The 19461-nt window shown below is 39.0% G+C and overlaps 1 protein-coding gene across 1 annotated transcript; it reads left to right on the top strand.

Moving 5' to 3' along the window:
- Positions 1-174: 174 nt before the first annotated feature.
- Positions 175-17918, top strand: si:ch211-235m3.5 (BICD family-like cargo adapter 1). Its single transcript, XM_044354805.1, has 10 exons — positions 175-622; positions 2409-2624; positions 8035-8154; positions 8702-8848; positions 9519-9701; positions 11596-11760; positions 14577-14654; positions 15157-15269; positions 15573-15693; positions 16895-17918. Exons 1-10 carry the CDS (start codon positions 377-379, stop codon positions 17132-17134), a joined length of 1629 nt encoding a protein of 542 aa, XP_044210740.1. The 5' UTR covers positions 175-376; the 3' UTR covers positions 17135-17918.
- Positions 17919-19461: the final 1543 nt, after the last annotated feature.

Genomic DNA, 19461 nt, shown 5'->3' with positions numbered 1-19461 from the left:
CACATTATACACGTGTCTCTCTATTTTGTGGTGACGCATTGTGATTTGCCATTATGAAACAGTGATACTTTGGGCCTGGCATCAGTACAGGTGTCTGTACTGTTATCAGTGGGTTGGTAACAGTTGCTCAGGTGACTGAAGCCAACTCCCCCTAGAGACACCCAGTCATCTGCTGGTGACAGAGAGACCAGCCTACTTTCACTGTGGAGCTCAAACCTTCAGCTTCATTCACACTGACAGAGCAGTAGAAAGCAGCTGTAATGGATGGACATCTTATTGACACATATGTGGGATTATTTCAGCGTGTTTTTGCGTCTTTTCTTTAAAAAAACAACACTGATTTTACATATAGAAAAAGGTGTTTGAATTGACAAATATGAATCGACTGGATGAATGGGGGTTCCAGTCCAAGAAAATGGACTTGGAGGAGGATTTCTACATCGACTACGGAGCGGAGGAAATAACAGATTATCAAGACCCCAATGAACTTTTGGCTGCTTTGAAACAAAAGGAGGAAGAGGTTATTTTGGCAGCCCAGCTGGGAAACGCATTGCTCCTGGAAAATCGTCAGTTGAAAGAGCAGAGCGACAAACTTCATGAACAGTACGCAGACAAGCTGGAGGTAAGACCAATCTGTGTGTTTGTGCCGTGAAACCAGTACTAGTGATTATATTAGTCGTGTGTAATGAAAGCTGTCGGGAGAAATTTGTAGGTTTTTTTTTTGGTTTTTTTTTACTTTTTCGACGTGTTTGCTGCTAGTGTTTGAAGTGGGCGGGTAATGAAAATAAGTTTCCTGATTAAAAAAGACATAAAAAACTCGATAATAAAGAGCAACTTTGGGAACACTGTAGAGACTGAACATGATTGGTATATTGAAAGTGAAAAAAAAAAACTAAAAAATTGAATTCAGATTACAAAATATACTCCACATACTGTATATGATACGGAGTGAATGCCAATATGTATTTATTCTTACATAATTTATTACAAAATTTGCTGACCAGTTGATAATGATAAGATAAACACAAGAAAAACACTCGGTTACAAGGTTATTTATTGCTCTGTGTACTAATGACGATTTTAAATACGCTGCTACGATAAAAGAGCGATATAAAACTTACATTTTGGCAAAATAATATAAAAAACACATTCATACTGTGAGGAACAACAGTACTGATCATACTGTGTACTGTAAGCTATGACAACACTTTTTGCAAATATGAAATACAGCACTCACTTGTATTATCTGCAGTAGACTATGTATAATTGAAAATGTGTATTAGATATGCATAGGAAATACTGTATATTCCAATTGCACATTGAAGGCTTTATCCCTAAATCTAAAATTATCAAAGTCGTTTAGGTTATATGGGGTAAACAGCTTGAACTCTGTCATTACTTAAGTGTCTTAAGTGTGCTCAGGTTCAAGCTTCCTTGCACTCATTGTTCACATTCTTTGCTATCTTTAAAAGGCACATCTATACTTAACTCTAATCTAATACTTTCATGGATTATAAAAAAAAGGGGCATCCTGTTGCTTTATAATCAAACTGTGAGACTCAAACTTCACCCTGAGGTCAGCAGTTCATTTCAACAGTAATACAAAGAGATAACTGTAGTTACAGCGTCAGCAGCGAGGTTCACAGATTTACTTAGGTCCCCGATATGCTCACACACTTTAAAAAATGACTCAGTTGTGATGCTCCAAAATTTAATAACTGTTTACTGAGACTGCAGGAGAAATAAAGTTGTCTGCAAACTTTTAAGCATGTGTTTGTGTTCCTATATACAGTACAGTAGGGAAGGTGTAGCTTACCGCACCACATCACACAGCTTAGTGGTTCAGACAGATTAAATGATGGCCTCATTGCTTTTCTCAGGGTGAATGCTGACGTCTCCTTCACTGATAAATCTTATCAGGTGTAACAACGACCTAAATCAGAGTCGGGTCAAACTGGGCTGTCTGGCTATGTTATAAAGTATTTTACAACGTGATATAAAGATGTCTGATTTCATGTCTATTATCTGCAGGACAGATTCATTCATGAAATATTATAATTATGTGAAATACATGAAGACTGATTTGACTGATGTTTCTCTGTAGTCAGACATGAATTACATACTGTAAATTCTTAGTGAAACAAAGATACTATTTTCATTCATTCAGATTCAAGCTGCCACACATTACCCATGATCCTTTGCAGAACTGAATGAGTCCTGCTGCTGCTTTTTGTGACTCAAATTCCTTTGAAAACAATATGTCATTGTTGTAACATCCGGCTGCGACAAGCATCATAGTCTCAGACCAACACACACTTTAAACAGCTTGAATTATCTTTAACTATGACTTGACATATTTGCAATCTGTGTTGTGTTGTCACCTGTTAATGTTTTTCACCGCTGTGTAGGAGCTGGAGCAGGGCAGGCATGAGCTGCGGCTGAAGCTGGAGGGCTGCCAGTCCCAGTGGGAGAGCCAGGTGGTGGAACTGGAGAGGGATGTGAGGGAGCTGAGCGCCCAGGTGGAGCGGCTCACTCAGGCCCTCAGCGAGGCGGAGAGGGACAAGAGTCGAGCTCAGCTGGAGCACAGCGAGCACACTCAGCGACTCCGGGAGCAGCTCAACACTGTGAGTCTCACACGTGGTTAGCGGGCAAATTTAATGTCATTCTGTCTGCATCAAAACATCTGAAGGTGATCTATACGCGTGAGCAGGTAACTGAACCGCGGTGAAACAAATACCCGAGCTGTGGATCCAGAGCTGCAGGCCTGAGTTAAACTAGATAAGAAGTGCTGTCACCCAATCCACACACTGAAAACTTGATGTTCTTTGTAAACACTCAGGTTTCAGTCTGACTCAGTCCAGAGCAAGGCCAGACTCTCAGGCTGTTTGTATGCTCCGAGCAAAGCTGCGGCAAAATGCTTACCGTACAAAAACAGAGAGTTTTCATCTGAGCAGGAGAGACAGACTCAGTAGCTATGAAACAAAGTCTGAGGTTTTGGCTTCAGGCAAATGATCCGTGCCAGTGTGTAGCAGGATGGAAACAATATGTAAACAAGAAGAGGAGGGAAAGTTAATGCCGTGACCTGATTGTAGATCTAGAACAGAGCGAGTAAAACGTAGAAAAGTACAAGTTAATAGTACTGGTTTTACTACATGTCAGCATGCTATTATCTATTAAACCAGATCCAGATGATTAAGTAACACAAAGTTATCTTTTAACACAGTGCTGCTTAGATAATTGTATTACATAATGGATATAATCACTGGAAACAAAGCTGACTTGACATGTATTTGTTCTAGTCACATATTTATGATCTGCACCGTTTGATCAGAAGAAAATGATGAACACTGGGAGGACAATCAAACCTATTTTATAACAAATTTAATGCCCTCTTATCAGTTAAGAAGAAAGGAGCTGATTGGATCACACAGCTGGACAACCTTGAGTCGCCCACAAGTACTTTTCCAGCCTGAGAGAGACGGGATTGAGTTTCTAATCACTACAGTTGTGGCGTGTTTTGAGTTTCACATGAGCAACCCCCTTCATAGTGCAGTTCCTTGTGCTGTCGTAAGCTTAAAAAATGAACAGCAGACCTGAGCCTTGCAAAGTTAAAGATGAATCCAAATAACACCGCAAACCCTCCCATGAGTCAAGGTCCACAGAATAAAAACTTGTGAATGTCTTTTTACCTCTGAGGGCAGACTGAAGGACTTTCTGTGGAAAACAGACTCCTTAGAAGTTCAGGAAAAAGTCAATTTAGATAAAAAGGTGCTATCTCTGTTTGGGCTGTTCAAGGAGAAGGAAATGGAGAGAAAATGTTTTATTTGGCTGGCTGGCAGCAGACGTGGTCGTAAAAATCAGAGAAAAGAGTTGAAGAAACAGAGAGTTTGAGTGTGAAGAAGGTCCTCCATGTCTGACATCTCTTTACCAGACGTGGTGAAGGACTCTGCTGCTGCACCACTGCCTGGTGTGGTGAGTTGTGTCTGTATTTCTCTGATTATGTGTGTTTGTACTGAAAGAGGAGATTTTGTTCTGCGTGTTCTGATCGGGCTTCAGAAGAGTTTTTCGGGCAAATTTGAGGAGTGAATTTGTGTCCTAATGTTGTTTGTGTAGAGTTTCTGTTGAATGAAGAAGAAATATTCAGATATCTTACATTTCAGATCATTTCTGTGTACACTAAGTCCTTTTTGGAGTGTGAGTTTGCATATAAAGAGGCTCTAGCAGGTTTCAAAGAGCTTGAAACGCAAATATCCTAATTGTGAAAGTGTAACCAGAGCATGAGAAGAATGTGGAGGGGGAAACCTGGGAGAAAGGATTCATCATGTACCAGCAACATAGCGAATCAAAGCAGTCGCTTTGATGTGAGGGGAAAGATTTGCTGCATCCTGGTGCAGTTGAGGAAGCGGCTGCATAAAAACAATGTTGATGTGTGCCAGATTGTCACATGGTTGCACTGTTTTAAGCAGCAGCTTAAGTGCAGGAGAGTAGGTATAACATATCAGGGAGTGTCGAGTGATGTCAGTGTCTTTTTCTTGTGATTAATTTACAACTGTCAGAGCACTCAAGTTCGTCTTCAGTCTGATGCATCACTTTATTACTTGATTCAGTTTAATGAGGGAGTTTCCAGGCGTTTTCTTAATGTTTAACAAGGAGGAGTAACATGAATCCTGATCCTAAGGTCATGACATTATTTCCACCGAAGGAAAGAAAAATGAGATTTTGGTTTCACTCTTGTGCAAGAAAACTGAGAATTAGGATATAAACACATACTGGGGAAGAAATGCCAGACTGGAAAGGGCGTATGATTATAGGCAGATAAGCTGGAAATGCTGATAATATTTGGTCAACAGTTACAAAAAGTAAGTTGAGGACATTTAGTTGGACCTGTGTCAAGTTAAATTAAGCATAAACTGATAGCTGAGCTTTAGTTTTTCATAGTATTCGTCTTTACACCAGTCACAATAAGCTGCGCCACAGTCAATATTGAATCAGAGTTATCACACTCCTCCACTTAAAGATCATTTGTGGTTAGACTTTGAATAGGTCTGGCTTAGTTGCCAGTTAATTAGGTACACTGAGCTAAAAATAGCTCACTGTTGAATTGATGTATTGTTCATTTTTATGGTGAAACTCTTTTAGAGAGATAATGATTCACTTTTATTTCTATTTATGACTTTATGACTTTATTTTATTTATGTCACTTTTCAGGCTGTTTTTGTTGTTGAATTGTATGTTATACTGAAAGGATGTTGCTTTGTATTAGTTCTGATACTTTTTTAATTGTTTTGTATAAAATGGAATATTTCCTTTTTGGTCTGCTATACATGCACAGTCTGAAATTTTCAGTGATTTTGGACTTTTCTATGTCAGGTTAACAGCTGAAAAAGACATTAACATTTCAACTCCTGCTCTCCACCCAGTGTTACACAATCACTGTCCCTGGCCGTGGATCACAGGTTGTTATTGGACGACTGTGACAAATCCCTCACTGTGAATTTCCGTTATTGTAAAAGTAGACGCCCGCATTGAAACAGACCCCCCGTGACCTCTGCTCTCTCTGCCAGCGTTACAGACAAAAAGGGAAAGACAATATACATTGCAGTGAGATATAAATCTTTCATTTGCTCCTTTTGATGTTGCCCCTCATACCCAAACATCCCATCATCCCGAGGGAAAGCCATCTTTTCTGTGCGCTCCCTGAGGGCCTTGGCTGTAGCTTGGGTAGTCAGCTGCTGGATACCTCCGCGTGTGGACTTGGAGACAGCCTGAAGCTTGGGGGGGGGGGGGGGGGCGCTTGTGAGGGGATATCATCTCAGGCTTTGTGTCTCTACCAAATGGAGCGTCCTCCTTCCACTGCTGTTTCTGGTGATTCTCAGTGGGTCGCTGGCTCTATTGTGGATTGGGGCCCTTGTTGACGAGACGAGGCAGTGATAATGACGACTCATGGTTGCAAGCTCCCCTCCTCATAGTGCGTCTGCATGCTATGTTTTGTTTTTGTCCATCAGTGCCTGCTTTAGTCTCGTCACAGACACAGACACACACACACACTTCCTACTAATATTAGCCCTCATGCCTGCCTCACATCCTCTGTACGAGCACATACACACAAGCTGTCCCCTCCTGATTTCCAAGTTTTTACTCTCTGACACATTGTTGCCTAATGTGGCATGATGATGTCACAGACAAGACCAAGATGCCCTCTGTTCCATCTGCCGCAGGGCCAGGCCTTTCATCTTGTATTATGTGGCTGTGATGGGACCTGACAGGGGCCCACCGAACTGCTGAGTAAGGGGAACTAAGGGTCCCAGGCCAGGAGGGGGGAGAAGGGGATTGGGAGGGTGGCGGGTTGGTGCGTTCACTGGGGCTTCAGAACTGGCACAGCAACATCCCAAAGATCCCAGAGTTGAAGTTTTTTAATGGTTCAACATCATTTTGTGTTTGAGAGAGCCTATAAAAGTGATTGAGAGAAACAAATAGGACAAAATAGATGAGAAATCATTATCTATGAGAAATCATAATATGACATGTGGTTTGTCAGTTATTAGCTATGTTTTTTCCTGTTCTTTTGCTGGACCAGTGTCCAACCACAGTATGGAGCCATGTTGCTTTTTGTTTAGTCAGTGGTCCCCAGCCTTTTTGGCTTGTGACCCCTTAAAGATGCCTTGTGGAGTTTTCTTGTAAACAAACTTAAAAGGATTTCTTTGCCGTTTTCTATATTTTTCTCATTGTCAACAAATCTCATGTGCAGAGCCAAACCAACGATGAATTCATCCTACTTATAAGTATTTTGAGTGTATCCAAAGTCAGATATATCGTATTCCTCTGAGCTGTAGAACTCTGTTGTTGTCCAAAAACTATTAAAGTTTAGTTTGTTTAGAAATGACTCCAGAGAATTCAGTGATCAGGTTTTTAGTCTCTGGAGAGTAGTTCTGTGTATGGCAGATGCTACTGTGCATGGTTCTGTTTACAGAACTTTGCCAGCTTGTTGTGCTGCATATCACAACCCCTTGACTTTGTACTATATTTCTGGGTAAATTTACAATGTAGCACAAAGTCAAGAGGTTGTGACAACAAGATAGCGAAGCTCTGTAAACAGAACCGTGTTCCTGTGTCTGTACAGTGGCATCTGCCTTTGTAGGAAGCACTCTGTGCTACGTGCTCGTGTATGTGCATGTAATACAAGCAAAACAGCATCCCACTCATAAAAACATCACTCCATAGTGCTATTAGTGGTTCAGAACTTCACAGGGTACCTTTTTTAAAATGAGTTAGTAGCTCCTCGAGACCCCTCACAGGTGAATGACTTCAGTGTGTGGACATGAGCTCTGAGCAGGTTCAACAAAAAATGATTCATCTGAAGGATTTTTAGAGGCCTGAAGAGGTGAAAATAATCAGTATTTCACAAGGATAAAGTGGTGAAAAATATAGAAAGGTTGGAAAAATAAATATGGTTTTGTGTAAAATATATAATTTCTTTTCTGTTGTATTTCTTTCATCATCTTGTTACTCCTCAGATTTGTCTTTGGGGCCCCATTAGGTATCCTGACCTCTAGTTTGGGAACCACAGAGTTACAAAAACACACAGTAGCCACTCAAAGCAAAGAAAAACCATCTCTGAGTTTCCTTTTCCTGCAGGGCCCACAGCAAAACAGTAGCAGACCTAATTTTAGACACCTAATCCCACCTTTGAGCTAGATATCATATTATGTTTCTTCTCATCTGTGTCTACTTTACCGGACTTTATCTCAACAGCGCAATCTCCTGCAATATATCAAGTTATTTTTAGATTCAGGATCGTGGTCTCAATTCTCTTAAACCTCGTGCCTCAAGCAAACTTTGTTTTCGAGTTTCAAGTTCACTAGTACACATGTATGATTCCACCTGTCTTAGCTGTGGTTTGATTTCTGACTGTGTGTGTGGTTTTTTTTTCTTATAGCTCTCTGTGAACCCCCTCCTCTTACTCTCTCCTGTCACTCATTCATTTTTCCACCTGTGAATCTCATGTGTCGGCATGTTGCGTCTGTTGTTTTGTAGGCGATGGAAGTGGAGAGGGCCATGTCCAGTGAGCTGCAGGCTTTAAAACAGGAGCTCCAACAGAAAGGAAGCCACAACAGGCCGCAGGATGAGGAGCTGATCAGTGCCATGAGGGAGCAGGTAAAAACCATGAACAAACACAATATATGTGCCACAAAATCTAACTGTCAACACTAAAATGATGGTTTAATGAAGTGTTTACAGTCTGGAGAGCACCATGTACTCACACGGACCGAATGATCAGAACAGTCTGTTTTCCTGTCAAACGTGTTGATTGTGTTGCCAGCGACTCTTTCATCTTATTGTATTCTATCAGTTACAGAGGAACAAGTTTTTTACCAATACATAAAGAATATAATGCAACTCGAGATTAAATCTTACAGTAAATCATGGAAGAACAAGTAACAGGACAAATGGCAGTGGTTTATGCAACCATTCTCTCATATCAAATGAAGGAAAGTTCCTTTTTACACTTTCAACAGTATTTTTTTTTCAGGGAGAATAAAGTCAGAGAAAAACATCTCTCCTAACACTTACAGATATAAACACTGCTGGGTAGATGGGGCGTGATGGAAGACATGTTGTGTATTTAGGAAGAGATAAGTCAGTGAGAGTTTAACTTTCAGTGAAAAAAATTTGTGATCTATGTGTGTGTGTGTTTGTTCAGGTGTTGCGTCTCACCCAGAAGGAACAGGTGCTGGAGGAGCGTTTGGAGAGTGTGTGTAAGGAGAACGCTGAACTGAGGGCAAGCTTGGCCTCTTTACACACACGTCTGGCTCTGCACGACCAACTCAGCCAGCAGCAGAGCCAGCAGGTACACACACACACACACACACACACACACACACACACACATTATATACAGTACATGTTTCGAAGCAAGCAAATGAACACACTACACATTTACACAAAAAAAACATGAGCCTCCCTCTTTCTTCAAAGTAAGTACACACTGATTAGTGTTCATTGTAGCAGCAGGCAACACAAAAACAGCACAGTGTGGTTTAAGTATGAATGAACGAGCCTCAATAACAAAGGGATTTTCTGCTCTCTGCCCGGCAAACTGGGTTTCGGCGGGATTGTGGAAAGCATTGCTAAACAATCACCTCATCCCCGTCATTGTAACTTTCACCCGCAATTCTAGATTCCACTCGTGTTCGTTTGGTTTCATGTTGGGCTGGAGGCTGGAATCTGGCACGTCAGGATTTCTGTCGCACTGAACATTAGTAGAGTGTTTTTAAACAAGTGTCTCATGGCAGCTTTTAAAAAAAAAAAAACATTGCCTTGGGTAAAAGCACTTATCACATCCATCTGTCTGTTGATTATCAATATAATCTACGAGGATACATGATCTTATGTTCTCTTAATCCCTTTCATTTTTTGAACCTTAGCGTCATGTTTGTGTCTGGTGGATGTCTATGTTAGTATGTTAATACTTGTATGTGTGTGTGTGTGTTTGTGTTCGTTCCTCCTCATGTCTTCAGCTAGCTGAGGCGTGGCAGGAGGTGGAGGCAGCACGCGGTCGCTCACAGCAGCTACAAGCCCAGGTGGAGGAGCTTCAGGAGGAGGTGTCCCTGCAGGAAGCCAGGAGCCAAGGAGACGCCTCCCTGCTGTCTGAGCTGGAGAGCAGCCTGGACACGGCGGGACTGGGAGTCAGCAAGGAAGAGGTACCAAAGCAGTGATTAGATTACCATGTAACACAGTCAGACCACAATTTGTTAAACCATTATATGCCAGAACAGGAAGAAGAATCTCATCAGTGAGATTAAAGAGAAAAAAAAAGTGTATTTATACAGTAGATATGTATGATATGTATTTCCAGAAGAAAGAGTGTGATGGGCATTTTACTGTGTTGGATGTGGGGAAATGAAAGGATGAGAAATAATGACACATTACATAATGAAAATTGAAAATATCCATCAAATCAGATGCATGCTTCTAAGAAGTCAATATAAATACCAGATAAACAAATGAAATGAGCAAAGGAAAGACTGGATAGGAAATAAAAGAAAAGAAAAGAGAGAAATTTGCAGTTATTGTTAATTAATGTAGCTTTTGTCATCTTGGCTTCCACAGATGACACAATGTACATGCAAAGGATAATTAAATTAAAATATACTTAAAAGTATATTCATATAATGGAAAATTCACACTATGTATATAACTTTCAAGCATCAATATTCATAAAAAATGTACAAAGTGATACAGGAGTTATGAGTAACACGATGAGTAATTTGGGAATCACTATACAATATATATCTTCTATCACCATATACATATGAAAGTATGTATATGGAGGATTTAATTTGTATCACCCGCTCCTAGCACTGGGTGACAGAGCATGAGAAAAATATTTCACATTATTCTGTTGGGTAATTGTGTAAAATGAAAGTAAGTTTATGCCTAGAAGTAGGAAATACTCGGAACAATACAATGAACACAACAAGGCATGGTTAGAGGTGGTGTGGCTATAAATTCAACCAAGTACGGAAAGAAACACTGGAGGTCTTTTTTGACTTTATCTCCATACTGTGGTTGGCAAATGCTAGTTTTGGGCTTTTTCTATTCTAGTCCTGCCCCCAATGATTCATGTGTGTTTAAAGGGGAAATTGTGTTCCTGTGATGACTGGAAACAAGAGTATTACACTAAGTCTTTCCTAAAGGACGTATACACTAAGATCTCACAATTATGGCGCCACCGAGAAACATCATATATAAGTTTAATTTAGAGAAACTTGTATAAAATATCATAGTGCAGCACAGTAGCCGTCTCTGCAGAGAACGTGATGACAGAACATTTTGTTCAGGATCTCCCTGACAGTGTGACTTGCGTTTGAGGCAAGGACACGCTGCAACGAGAAGGTGCAAAGTTCCTGATTCTCAAAGTGAAACACCACAAAAGACCATCAGATAAGCAGCGCTGCAGCAGAAAGCAGATGTTTAAATTGTGTCTGTGAAAGAACAGAGGAGTCCTCTAATTCTCACTCTCTGGATGTCTACTATTATTGTTTTGTTACAGCAGGAAAATGTGATGTATAACTGCACCCGTGAGTCATTCATGATATTTCCTGTTTGTCATACCAACATTGTAGGAGAGTTTCCTTAATGTAGAGTGTTCAGCGCATGTGTACATCTCTGTCTGTAACCTTATCATAAAATATGATATGATTATCTCTTGCACCATATTTAAATGAACCTGTTATCATCAGATAGGTATCCTCATGTCATATATTTGACTCAAGGAAGTTACACAGAGTAATGAGGTAATGCTATCACCTCCCACTGTGTAAATACGTTATGTTACCTAAGATACCTAAGATGTGTGTTGAGAGACAATGGTGCGTGGTGAAAGGAAAAGGGGAAAAGAGAGACCTTGTTTCTTTGTCAAGGATGGCTCACTTTCTATTAAAACATCTGAGACATGAGCTCTTTTAATGTAGGCGAAATATACAATAACAGCCTCCGAGGTATACCAGTTGTGTCGTGAAAGTCTCACTTCATAGCTGCTTTAAAAGTAACGATAAACATAAATCAACATGTCTTCTCTCCTGTTCAACTTAGATTACGCAAGAAATGGGGTCCATCCTTCAGTTACTGCTGCCACTGACCCAGGAACTGAACGGCGCAAGGGCGTCAGAGGACACGGATCAACAGGGAGACCTGCAGGCCATGTTGTATCGACTGAAGGGAGTGGCTCAAACCCTGGCACAGACATCCAGCCCTCAGGTAAGCAACAGACATACAAAATGAACAAATGGGACAGGACAGGATATGCCTACAAAAGGCCGACCTTGTTTTCTCACACCATTGATTGATTGACACCAAATGACGCCTGAGTGAATAAGAATTGAGGATGAATATGTCTGGTAAATAAAGGCTAGAAGCACAGATGTACATCAACTATATCCTCTGTCATTTTTATACACATTTGGTGGAAAGGTTGACTTGCAAAGATTAAAATTAATATAACATATTTTTTATATATTATTTTTGTTGGTAGACAGCTTTGCACCTCGAAAATGTAGGTTTCATCATCCAGAAAAGAGCAGCTGTACTCAAAATCATTGATCCATAAAGAAGCGTCCTCAAAGCTCCCTCATCTGATAGCACTTTATACTTTAGATGCTGAAAAGGCCTTTGATCAAACTGAATGACCCTTTATGTTCACTACCCTGCAGAAATATGGGTTTGGTAACAGTTTTATGCAGTGGATTAGGATGATCTACTCAGAACTAACAACATCATTTCAAAACCTTTTGTTTTACATCAAGGAACAAAACAAGGATGTCCAGCTTTAGGATTTTAAATTTAATCTAATCATTGAACCATTAGCTGAGAAGATAAGATCTGAAAAGAATATCAAAGGCATAAAAATTGGAAGTTAAATATATAAAATATCACTGTATTGTGATGACATCATCCTCTACCTAACAGATGTGGACTCCTCACTTTGTTATATCAATCAGATTATCACTCAGTATGGTTCATTCTCAGGATACAAAGTAAACTGGAGAAAATGTGAGTCACTGCCTCTAAACAAACACTGCAGTATCACATGTGTGCAAAATACAAACATTAAATGGAAACCAACAGAAATAACATATTTAGGATTAACAATTACACCAAACAGGTGTCAAACACATCTCACACAAATATTTAATAAAATCAAATCAAAGATAGATCGATGGTCAAATCTTCCCATATCTCTGTGGGGTCGAGTGAACAAAGTAAAGATGAACATTCTTCCTACTGTCAATTACCTGTCACAATACAAAAAACCTGGTTTGAACATTTGCATAAAACAATCTCAACCTTTATTTGGCAAAATGTTCATACTTAAGGATGTCTAGTTCATACAAAAAAGGTGGAATACAGCAACCCAATTTCTTTCACTATTATCTGTCCTTTGGTTGCCAGTAAGTTATTTGATCCCTTTGTAAGCAAAGATTAGAAATACATAGAAGAAAATATGTTACAAAGCTTAAACCTTGACTTAAAATGTCTATGTGAAAATGTTTCCAAAGCAAATCATGCAAAGCCCAACCGAAGCATCATTTAACATTGTGAAATCATGTACAAAGATAATTGGAATAAACACAACTACCTCAATAAATCAACTGCGGCAGAACTCAAATATAACAGTAAACAAAAAGGTCATAAAATGGAATAAATGGAACGATATTGGGATCAGTAAGCTTTATCACATATTTTCTAATGACTGTTTTAAAACCTTTAATGAATTATTAATTGAACATAGTATCCCAAAAAGTGAATACTTAAATTACATCACTTTACGGCATACTATTAAAAAGAATATTCCCACAGACAAATTGAACACTGACACACACAAATTTGAAAATGTACTTTTTAACCACAGCTTGTTCAATAAAAATATAGTTAAATGTTTTACACAATATTAAGTGAAAGCACCATAAACAAGAGGATAATATTTCCTGGAATGATGTATGGAAAAACACAAGGCAGCTGTTCCATTGTACGAAAAACAACAAACAATTTAAAATACTTAACAGATTATATTACACCCCAACACAGCTATATTAAATGGGCATAAGTGATGGCAGTAAATGTATAAAATATGGTGCTGCTGTTCCATCTATTGTGAGACTGCAATAAAGTTAAAGATCTTTGGTTTGGTGTAACAAAGCAAGTGATGAACCACACTAATATAGTCATTCCACTCGCACCACAATCATGTATACTGGGAGATTTGCATAACTTCAGCGGATTGTCTTAAAGAATAAAAATATTTCTTCTTCTCTCATTATGTATGGTCACAAAAAAGTAACCGTGAATAAATGGATTGCTTTAAATACACCAACTCACAATGTGCACAATTCACACTCACAATTAAAACATATAACATCACAATAACAAACAGTACAAAGCAAAAAACACACAAGACACATGATACAAAATGCAAAGATGACTGATATTGTTTGAAGGGTACATTGGTAAAGGGTTGGTTTAGATTGGTAAATTGATTCGGAGGGGTTTAGAAATGGTAGGACTCACTCGTATGTTTATTTATCGTCAGAAATGTATATCTTTTGTCTTTGTTTGTTTTTTGTTCTGTCTGTTTGTTTTGTGAGTCAAAAAAAAAAAGAAATGATGTGAGAAATCTTACCAAAAAAAAGTAGCGTCCTCACATACCATGTTCATCAGTTTGTTTACAGTTAGCCTATCTGCCCCCTGGTGGCTGTCTTCAGCCCCCTTAACACTGTCTTCTGACAACACACTGACCTATACTGACTGACCAATTGATAGCCTGTATGCTTTGCTAAGCCTTCATTTGCTATGAGTGAACATATACAAGTGTCCAGTTGTGGCTCATGGTGTTTGTAGGCCATTCAGACCAGTAACATGCATTTATCACTGTAACTAAATACCCCCCTCCCCCACTTGCCACTTCCTCCCTCGGAGCACCATGCATATAGGCCAACACAACAGAAACTCTTTTTGGTGCAAATCTCTGTGAAACACACGGCTGACACCTGATCTCTTTGTTAATGTCTGTGTCCCAGGAGCTGAATCGGGCTTTTGTTGACCGGACGGGTGATCAGTGTGGGAATCCGAGCGCAGCGCAGGAGCTGAAAGATCAGGTAACCCACAGATGAACGAACACGTCTGTCGGGCAGGGAGGTACCTGTGGCAAGCCATTATGAGAGGATTTGGCTGTGTCAGTACTGACCTTGCTGCTGTCACTGTAATCCATCTTAGTGTCATCCTTTGAGGGCATTTTTCCTTGGAATTACACTTCTATTTTATGAAAAACTTGGAGGTTTAGTAGAGGTTTCTCTAGTCTCTAGTCTGTGGCAGAACATCCAAATTAGTTTATTTGCATTCACAAATTACACCGAAATGTCTTTTTCTTAAATCACATTTTTAATTCTTGTGTTATGTATATATATACATACATACATACATACACACACACACACACACACACACACACACACACACACACACATATATATATATATATATATGTATCGCAACATGCAGTAACTCACTGCTACTTTGGTGCAACACCAGTGTCTGTAAAGTGTTTTAAGCAGATAAATAAGCCGTAGTGTAAACAAAGTTGATGTCTTCCTCCTCCAGAACATCCAGCTACAGCAGGAGAACGCTGAAATGAGGCAGAAGCTGCAGAGCGTACAGGAGCAGGCTGAAGTCGCCCAGCAGGCCATCAGAGACCGAGATGAAGCCATAGCCAAGTGAGTCGTCCTTGTTGCTCAATAGTCTCAATGCAAATCAGTATCAGTATATTCAGATGCCTTTGATAGCATTTTTGTTTATGTGTTAGTTTTACAAGAACTCACTTTTTTTAGCTTGAATAATTCTGCAAATGTTGTTGAATATTCAGAAAAAATAAATAAATTAATGCCAGACAAACAAAATGCATCAAGAAAAATAATTTATAGTTCTTGTGGAAATCTGTTCTTGTAGCCATGGCAATGAGTGTATACATTTCTTGTGCGTAAATGTGACGTTAATGACGTTTAATCATTTCTTGATAGGAAAAATCTGATGGAGGTCGAGTTGGTCCGAAGTAAAAATGACATGATGTCACTGAACAACCAATTATTAGAAGCCATCCAACGTAAACTGGAGCTGTCACAGGAACTGGAGGCCTGGCAGGTGCGGCCCCTTTATCTCTGTAAAGCTTTGTTGTCCATCCCTTCCAGTCTGCTCTATCTATTAAACCATAGAGTCTCTGATGCTGTCATCTCGTCACACTGTCTTTAAATCTGTCTCCTGCTTTATGAAATCCTCAATCCATACATTATCTGCACCATCACTCATGACAAATCACTTTTTGATGCACATTGTCTTCAGTTTTAGTTATAATTTGACAAGACAGGAGAAGGATGTGTCTCAGTTAGTGTCCTCAGTGGGAGGTCAGGGACAGACGCAGCCATATCTCTCTCATTCCTGTCAGTTTGGAGGAATATGAACGGCAGGTGTCTCTGTCTATGAGCCCTTCTGTTGCTGAGTCATTATGCCAAGCCGAGCCATCTGCCAGAGGGTTTGATCTCCTGTGCTTTGATGAAGATAATGCAGATAATATTTAGACCAAAACACTGATTAATACTCTGGAGAAATTATGTTTGTTATCTGAAAGCAGATTCTTTCTCCATCCTGATGGGCTAAAATTTGGTTTTTGAAAGAGTTTGAATGCTATAATCAGTTTAAATATTCCAGTGGATTTCTACCACAGAATAAACAAATTGTGTATTATGTACAGGGATATGTGCAAGTCATATGCTTGTAGAAATGTCCTGTATGTGCAGATACAGACTGGTATTACCAGCAATATATAGATGACCTATGATACACAGACATCAGTCTAGAAATTCTGCATTCACAGACAGAAGAAACACACACGTAGAGATATTGTATATCCAGAAATAAAACCTGTTTAATACACAGAAATGTGCAGGAATATCTACAAGTTAAATACGGATGAGATAGCCTGAGCAGGACAGTGCACAGGACTAGAGAAAAGAGTCCAGAACTGATTGAATTAAAATTGATGCAGCAGAACCAGAGATATTGTCGTTTTAATCTTCAGCTCCAACAGATGTGTAAGTGCAAACAAAACAAGCTCTAAGTGCAACTTTAAAATGACAGTTGCCTATTTACACATCCAGCAGATACAGAACAACATTAGCACTAATTTTGAGTCATGTTTCTGGTCACCTGATGAACATAAGACCAGTCTTCACTCTGCTTTTAGCTCCATTTGGTCTCCAACATAATGCCCAATTTAAGACACTATACTGAGTCCCTGTTTGTTAAACTTCCTGCTCATTGCTTGTTCCTCCCTGTCTTTCCTCAGGATGACATCCAAATCATCATCAACCAGCAGCTCAGGTCCCAGCAGCAGTCGGAGCAGCCTCAGAAGAAGCCCACGTCCAACGGCATGTCCTTCTTCCGCAGGCCCAGCAAGACGGCTTCCACCTGGACACACCAGCCGTCGTCCTCTTCCACCTGGAATTCAGACGTTAATCAGGATAAAGCTCAATCCCCCTGGAGGGACTGGTTAAGACGAGGAAAAGGGGCGCAGTACGGAAAATAATGGACATGGATGTGAGAAGAAGTAGAACCAGGAGGAAAGGACAGGGGGAAGTCACAAGTGGAGCTTCCCGTTCATCATTATGGTGAAAAGGATCCATAAAGACACTTGTAAATCAGTGATGAACAACAGAGCCACTACGGACAAAGACTTGTCAAACAGGCACTTACATAGACACATTTCACTGAGAGGCTGAGCCTTCTTAAAATCTAAACTGTGACAACCTGGAACACTACTAGCATTTTCATACAATATCATGAAGTTTGCTTGAGACTGTAAATATTGTGCCATATTTTGTAATATCCGTAATATTTGTGAATGTCTTTATGTTTGAGACTTTATATGGTATATATGATAGATGTAGATCAACGGAGAGTATTTGTTCAGATTATTTAACAGAGATGAAAGCAGAAAGAGATCAAACAGTTAATTTGTGATTGTACTGTCTTTACATACCAAGTTGGATGTGAGAAGTTACATTTTTTACTGTGTGTCCCAGAAACTAAATATGTAAAAAATGTTGATTGTATAAGAAACACTGCAGACATATTAGATTCAACAAAGAAGCTGTTATTTTTATAATTTCTTTTTTATTTGGTTTTTACTAAAAAACCAAATATTTTCTGAATAATCACCTGGTGGGACGTGTTTGTACAGCGAGGCTATGACCTGTAAATCATTGTTCAGTATTGAGGCTGCTTAGTTTAAACTGTGTTGTTTTCTGAGCTGTCTGACTGACTACATCTGGAGTGATTGCCGGATAATTTCATAAAATATTAAATAATCATTTCCAGTCTTTGTGCTTTTTTACATGTCTGGTCAAAATGTTCAATGTGAGCAACTGGAAAAGGGAGAATCAGATTCTTGTTTTTCATTAGACAGCATGTTAAAGTATACATTCAAAGCTGCAGTGGTAACAGCATATCTGAACAGGATACATTAAGTGCTCGACTGGTAACAAGGAACATCAATAAAGTTCCCAGTTTCAGGGCAACAATTAAGCACTCTTGGACACTTTTGTCTATAAAAGGAAAGTTTTGTAATGTTTCTTTTCTCATATTTGTCTTATTAATAGATTTTGATCACAGCATAACAGAAAAATGTCTTCAATATAGAAATTTAAAAAACTATTTGAACTTGTACAATCATGAAATCCAGCATTGATCCCAGGATGAACAGATTTGTCAGGAGTAGTCAGTGCACATATTGAAGATACACTGATTGTACGGAGCCTTTAGAAAATATCCAAGCTTCTTGACTTTTTGTGTTGTAGACATTTAAAATTGACTTCAACCACAAGATACACATCACATCTAATGTTAACAAAATTTAGATGTTTTTACAAATTTTGATGAAATGATTTAATGGCAGACATCTCATTTATGGGGTTAAAGTAAATTTTGAATGCGTTGTAGCATAAAATGGTCAAAACATGTCTGCAGGGAGTTGATGATGGTTAGCAGCGATACAAATATTACTTCACCATGTGCTCTGTTTGTACTCCTGTACGTGTAACTACGAATTCCAAGACACTTCCCACACACACTCCAATCTCCTCTTAGTGATTTTTACTCACTCAATGCTCAAAGATTATCTTATCACGCTGTTAGATTTCTGCTTGAATGTATTGAGTAAACTTTTTCATTCCTAAATTAATGAGTCCTGAAAACAACATTAACTGGCAGTAGGATAGAAACTGTAAAAAAAAAAAAAAAAAAAAAGTGGAAACTGTGCTTGGTAGCAGCATGTAAAAAGTTAACACATACCCAGAGACAGGACAGGAAGAAAGATTTTAAATGGGTCACATCTACAGTATATAAAGTACATGAGAGATCATTGAACATTTTTCCTCTATATCTTTGAGACAATATATAGGAGTTATTTGCACCATCAAACATTTTTTGGTATCAAGCATCAGGCAAAATTATCAAAGGGGACATAGTGTATGAGTCCTTTTATCTAATTAGAAAAGACAGTTACTGTAAGACACAAAAAACAGCCTTCATTGATTCATACAGACAACTATAAAAACTGAACTAACTACAGTATAAACCAGGAGAAGGAATGTTGTCAGATAAACTTACAGATTAGTCTGTTTGTATTTCAGTATGTATTTAACCTGCTATAGTTATGAAAACAGTATATCAGCTATCTTCTATCATGCACATAAACAATATCTCCAAATATTCATGTAATGTTTGTGTCCAACTGAAAACTCTGTAACTCTGTAACTTAACTTAAAAGCTACACTTACAGGATGGACATTAAAAGAAATGTATTTGTTTTTAATTTCATAAACACGCTGTTAAAGAACAATGGAGGGGGCCACA

The sequence above is a fragment of the Thunnus albacares genome, chromosome 6 (genome assembly GCF_914725855.1).
Source record: "Thunnus albacares chromosome 6, fThuAlb1.1, whole genome shotgun sequence".
Classification (NCBI taxonomy): Eukaryota; Metazoa; Chordata; class Actinopteri; order Scombriformes; family Scombridae; genus Thunnus; species Thunnus albacares.
The sequence above is the reverse complement of the archived record's forward strand: the minus strand, read 5'-3'. Positions and strand labels throughout refer to the sequence as shown.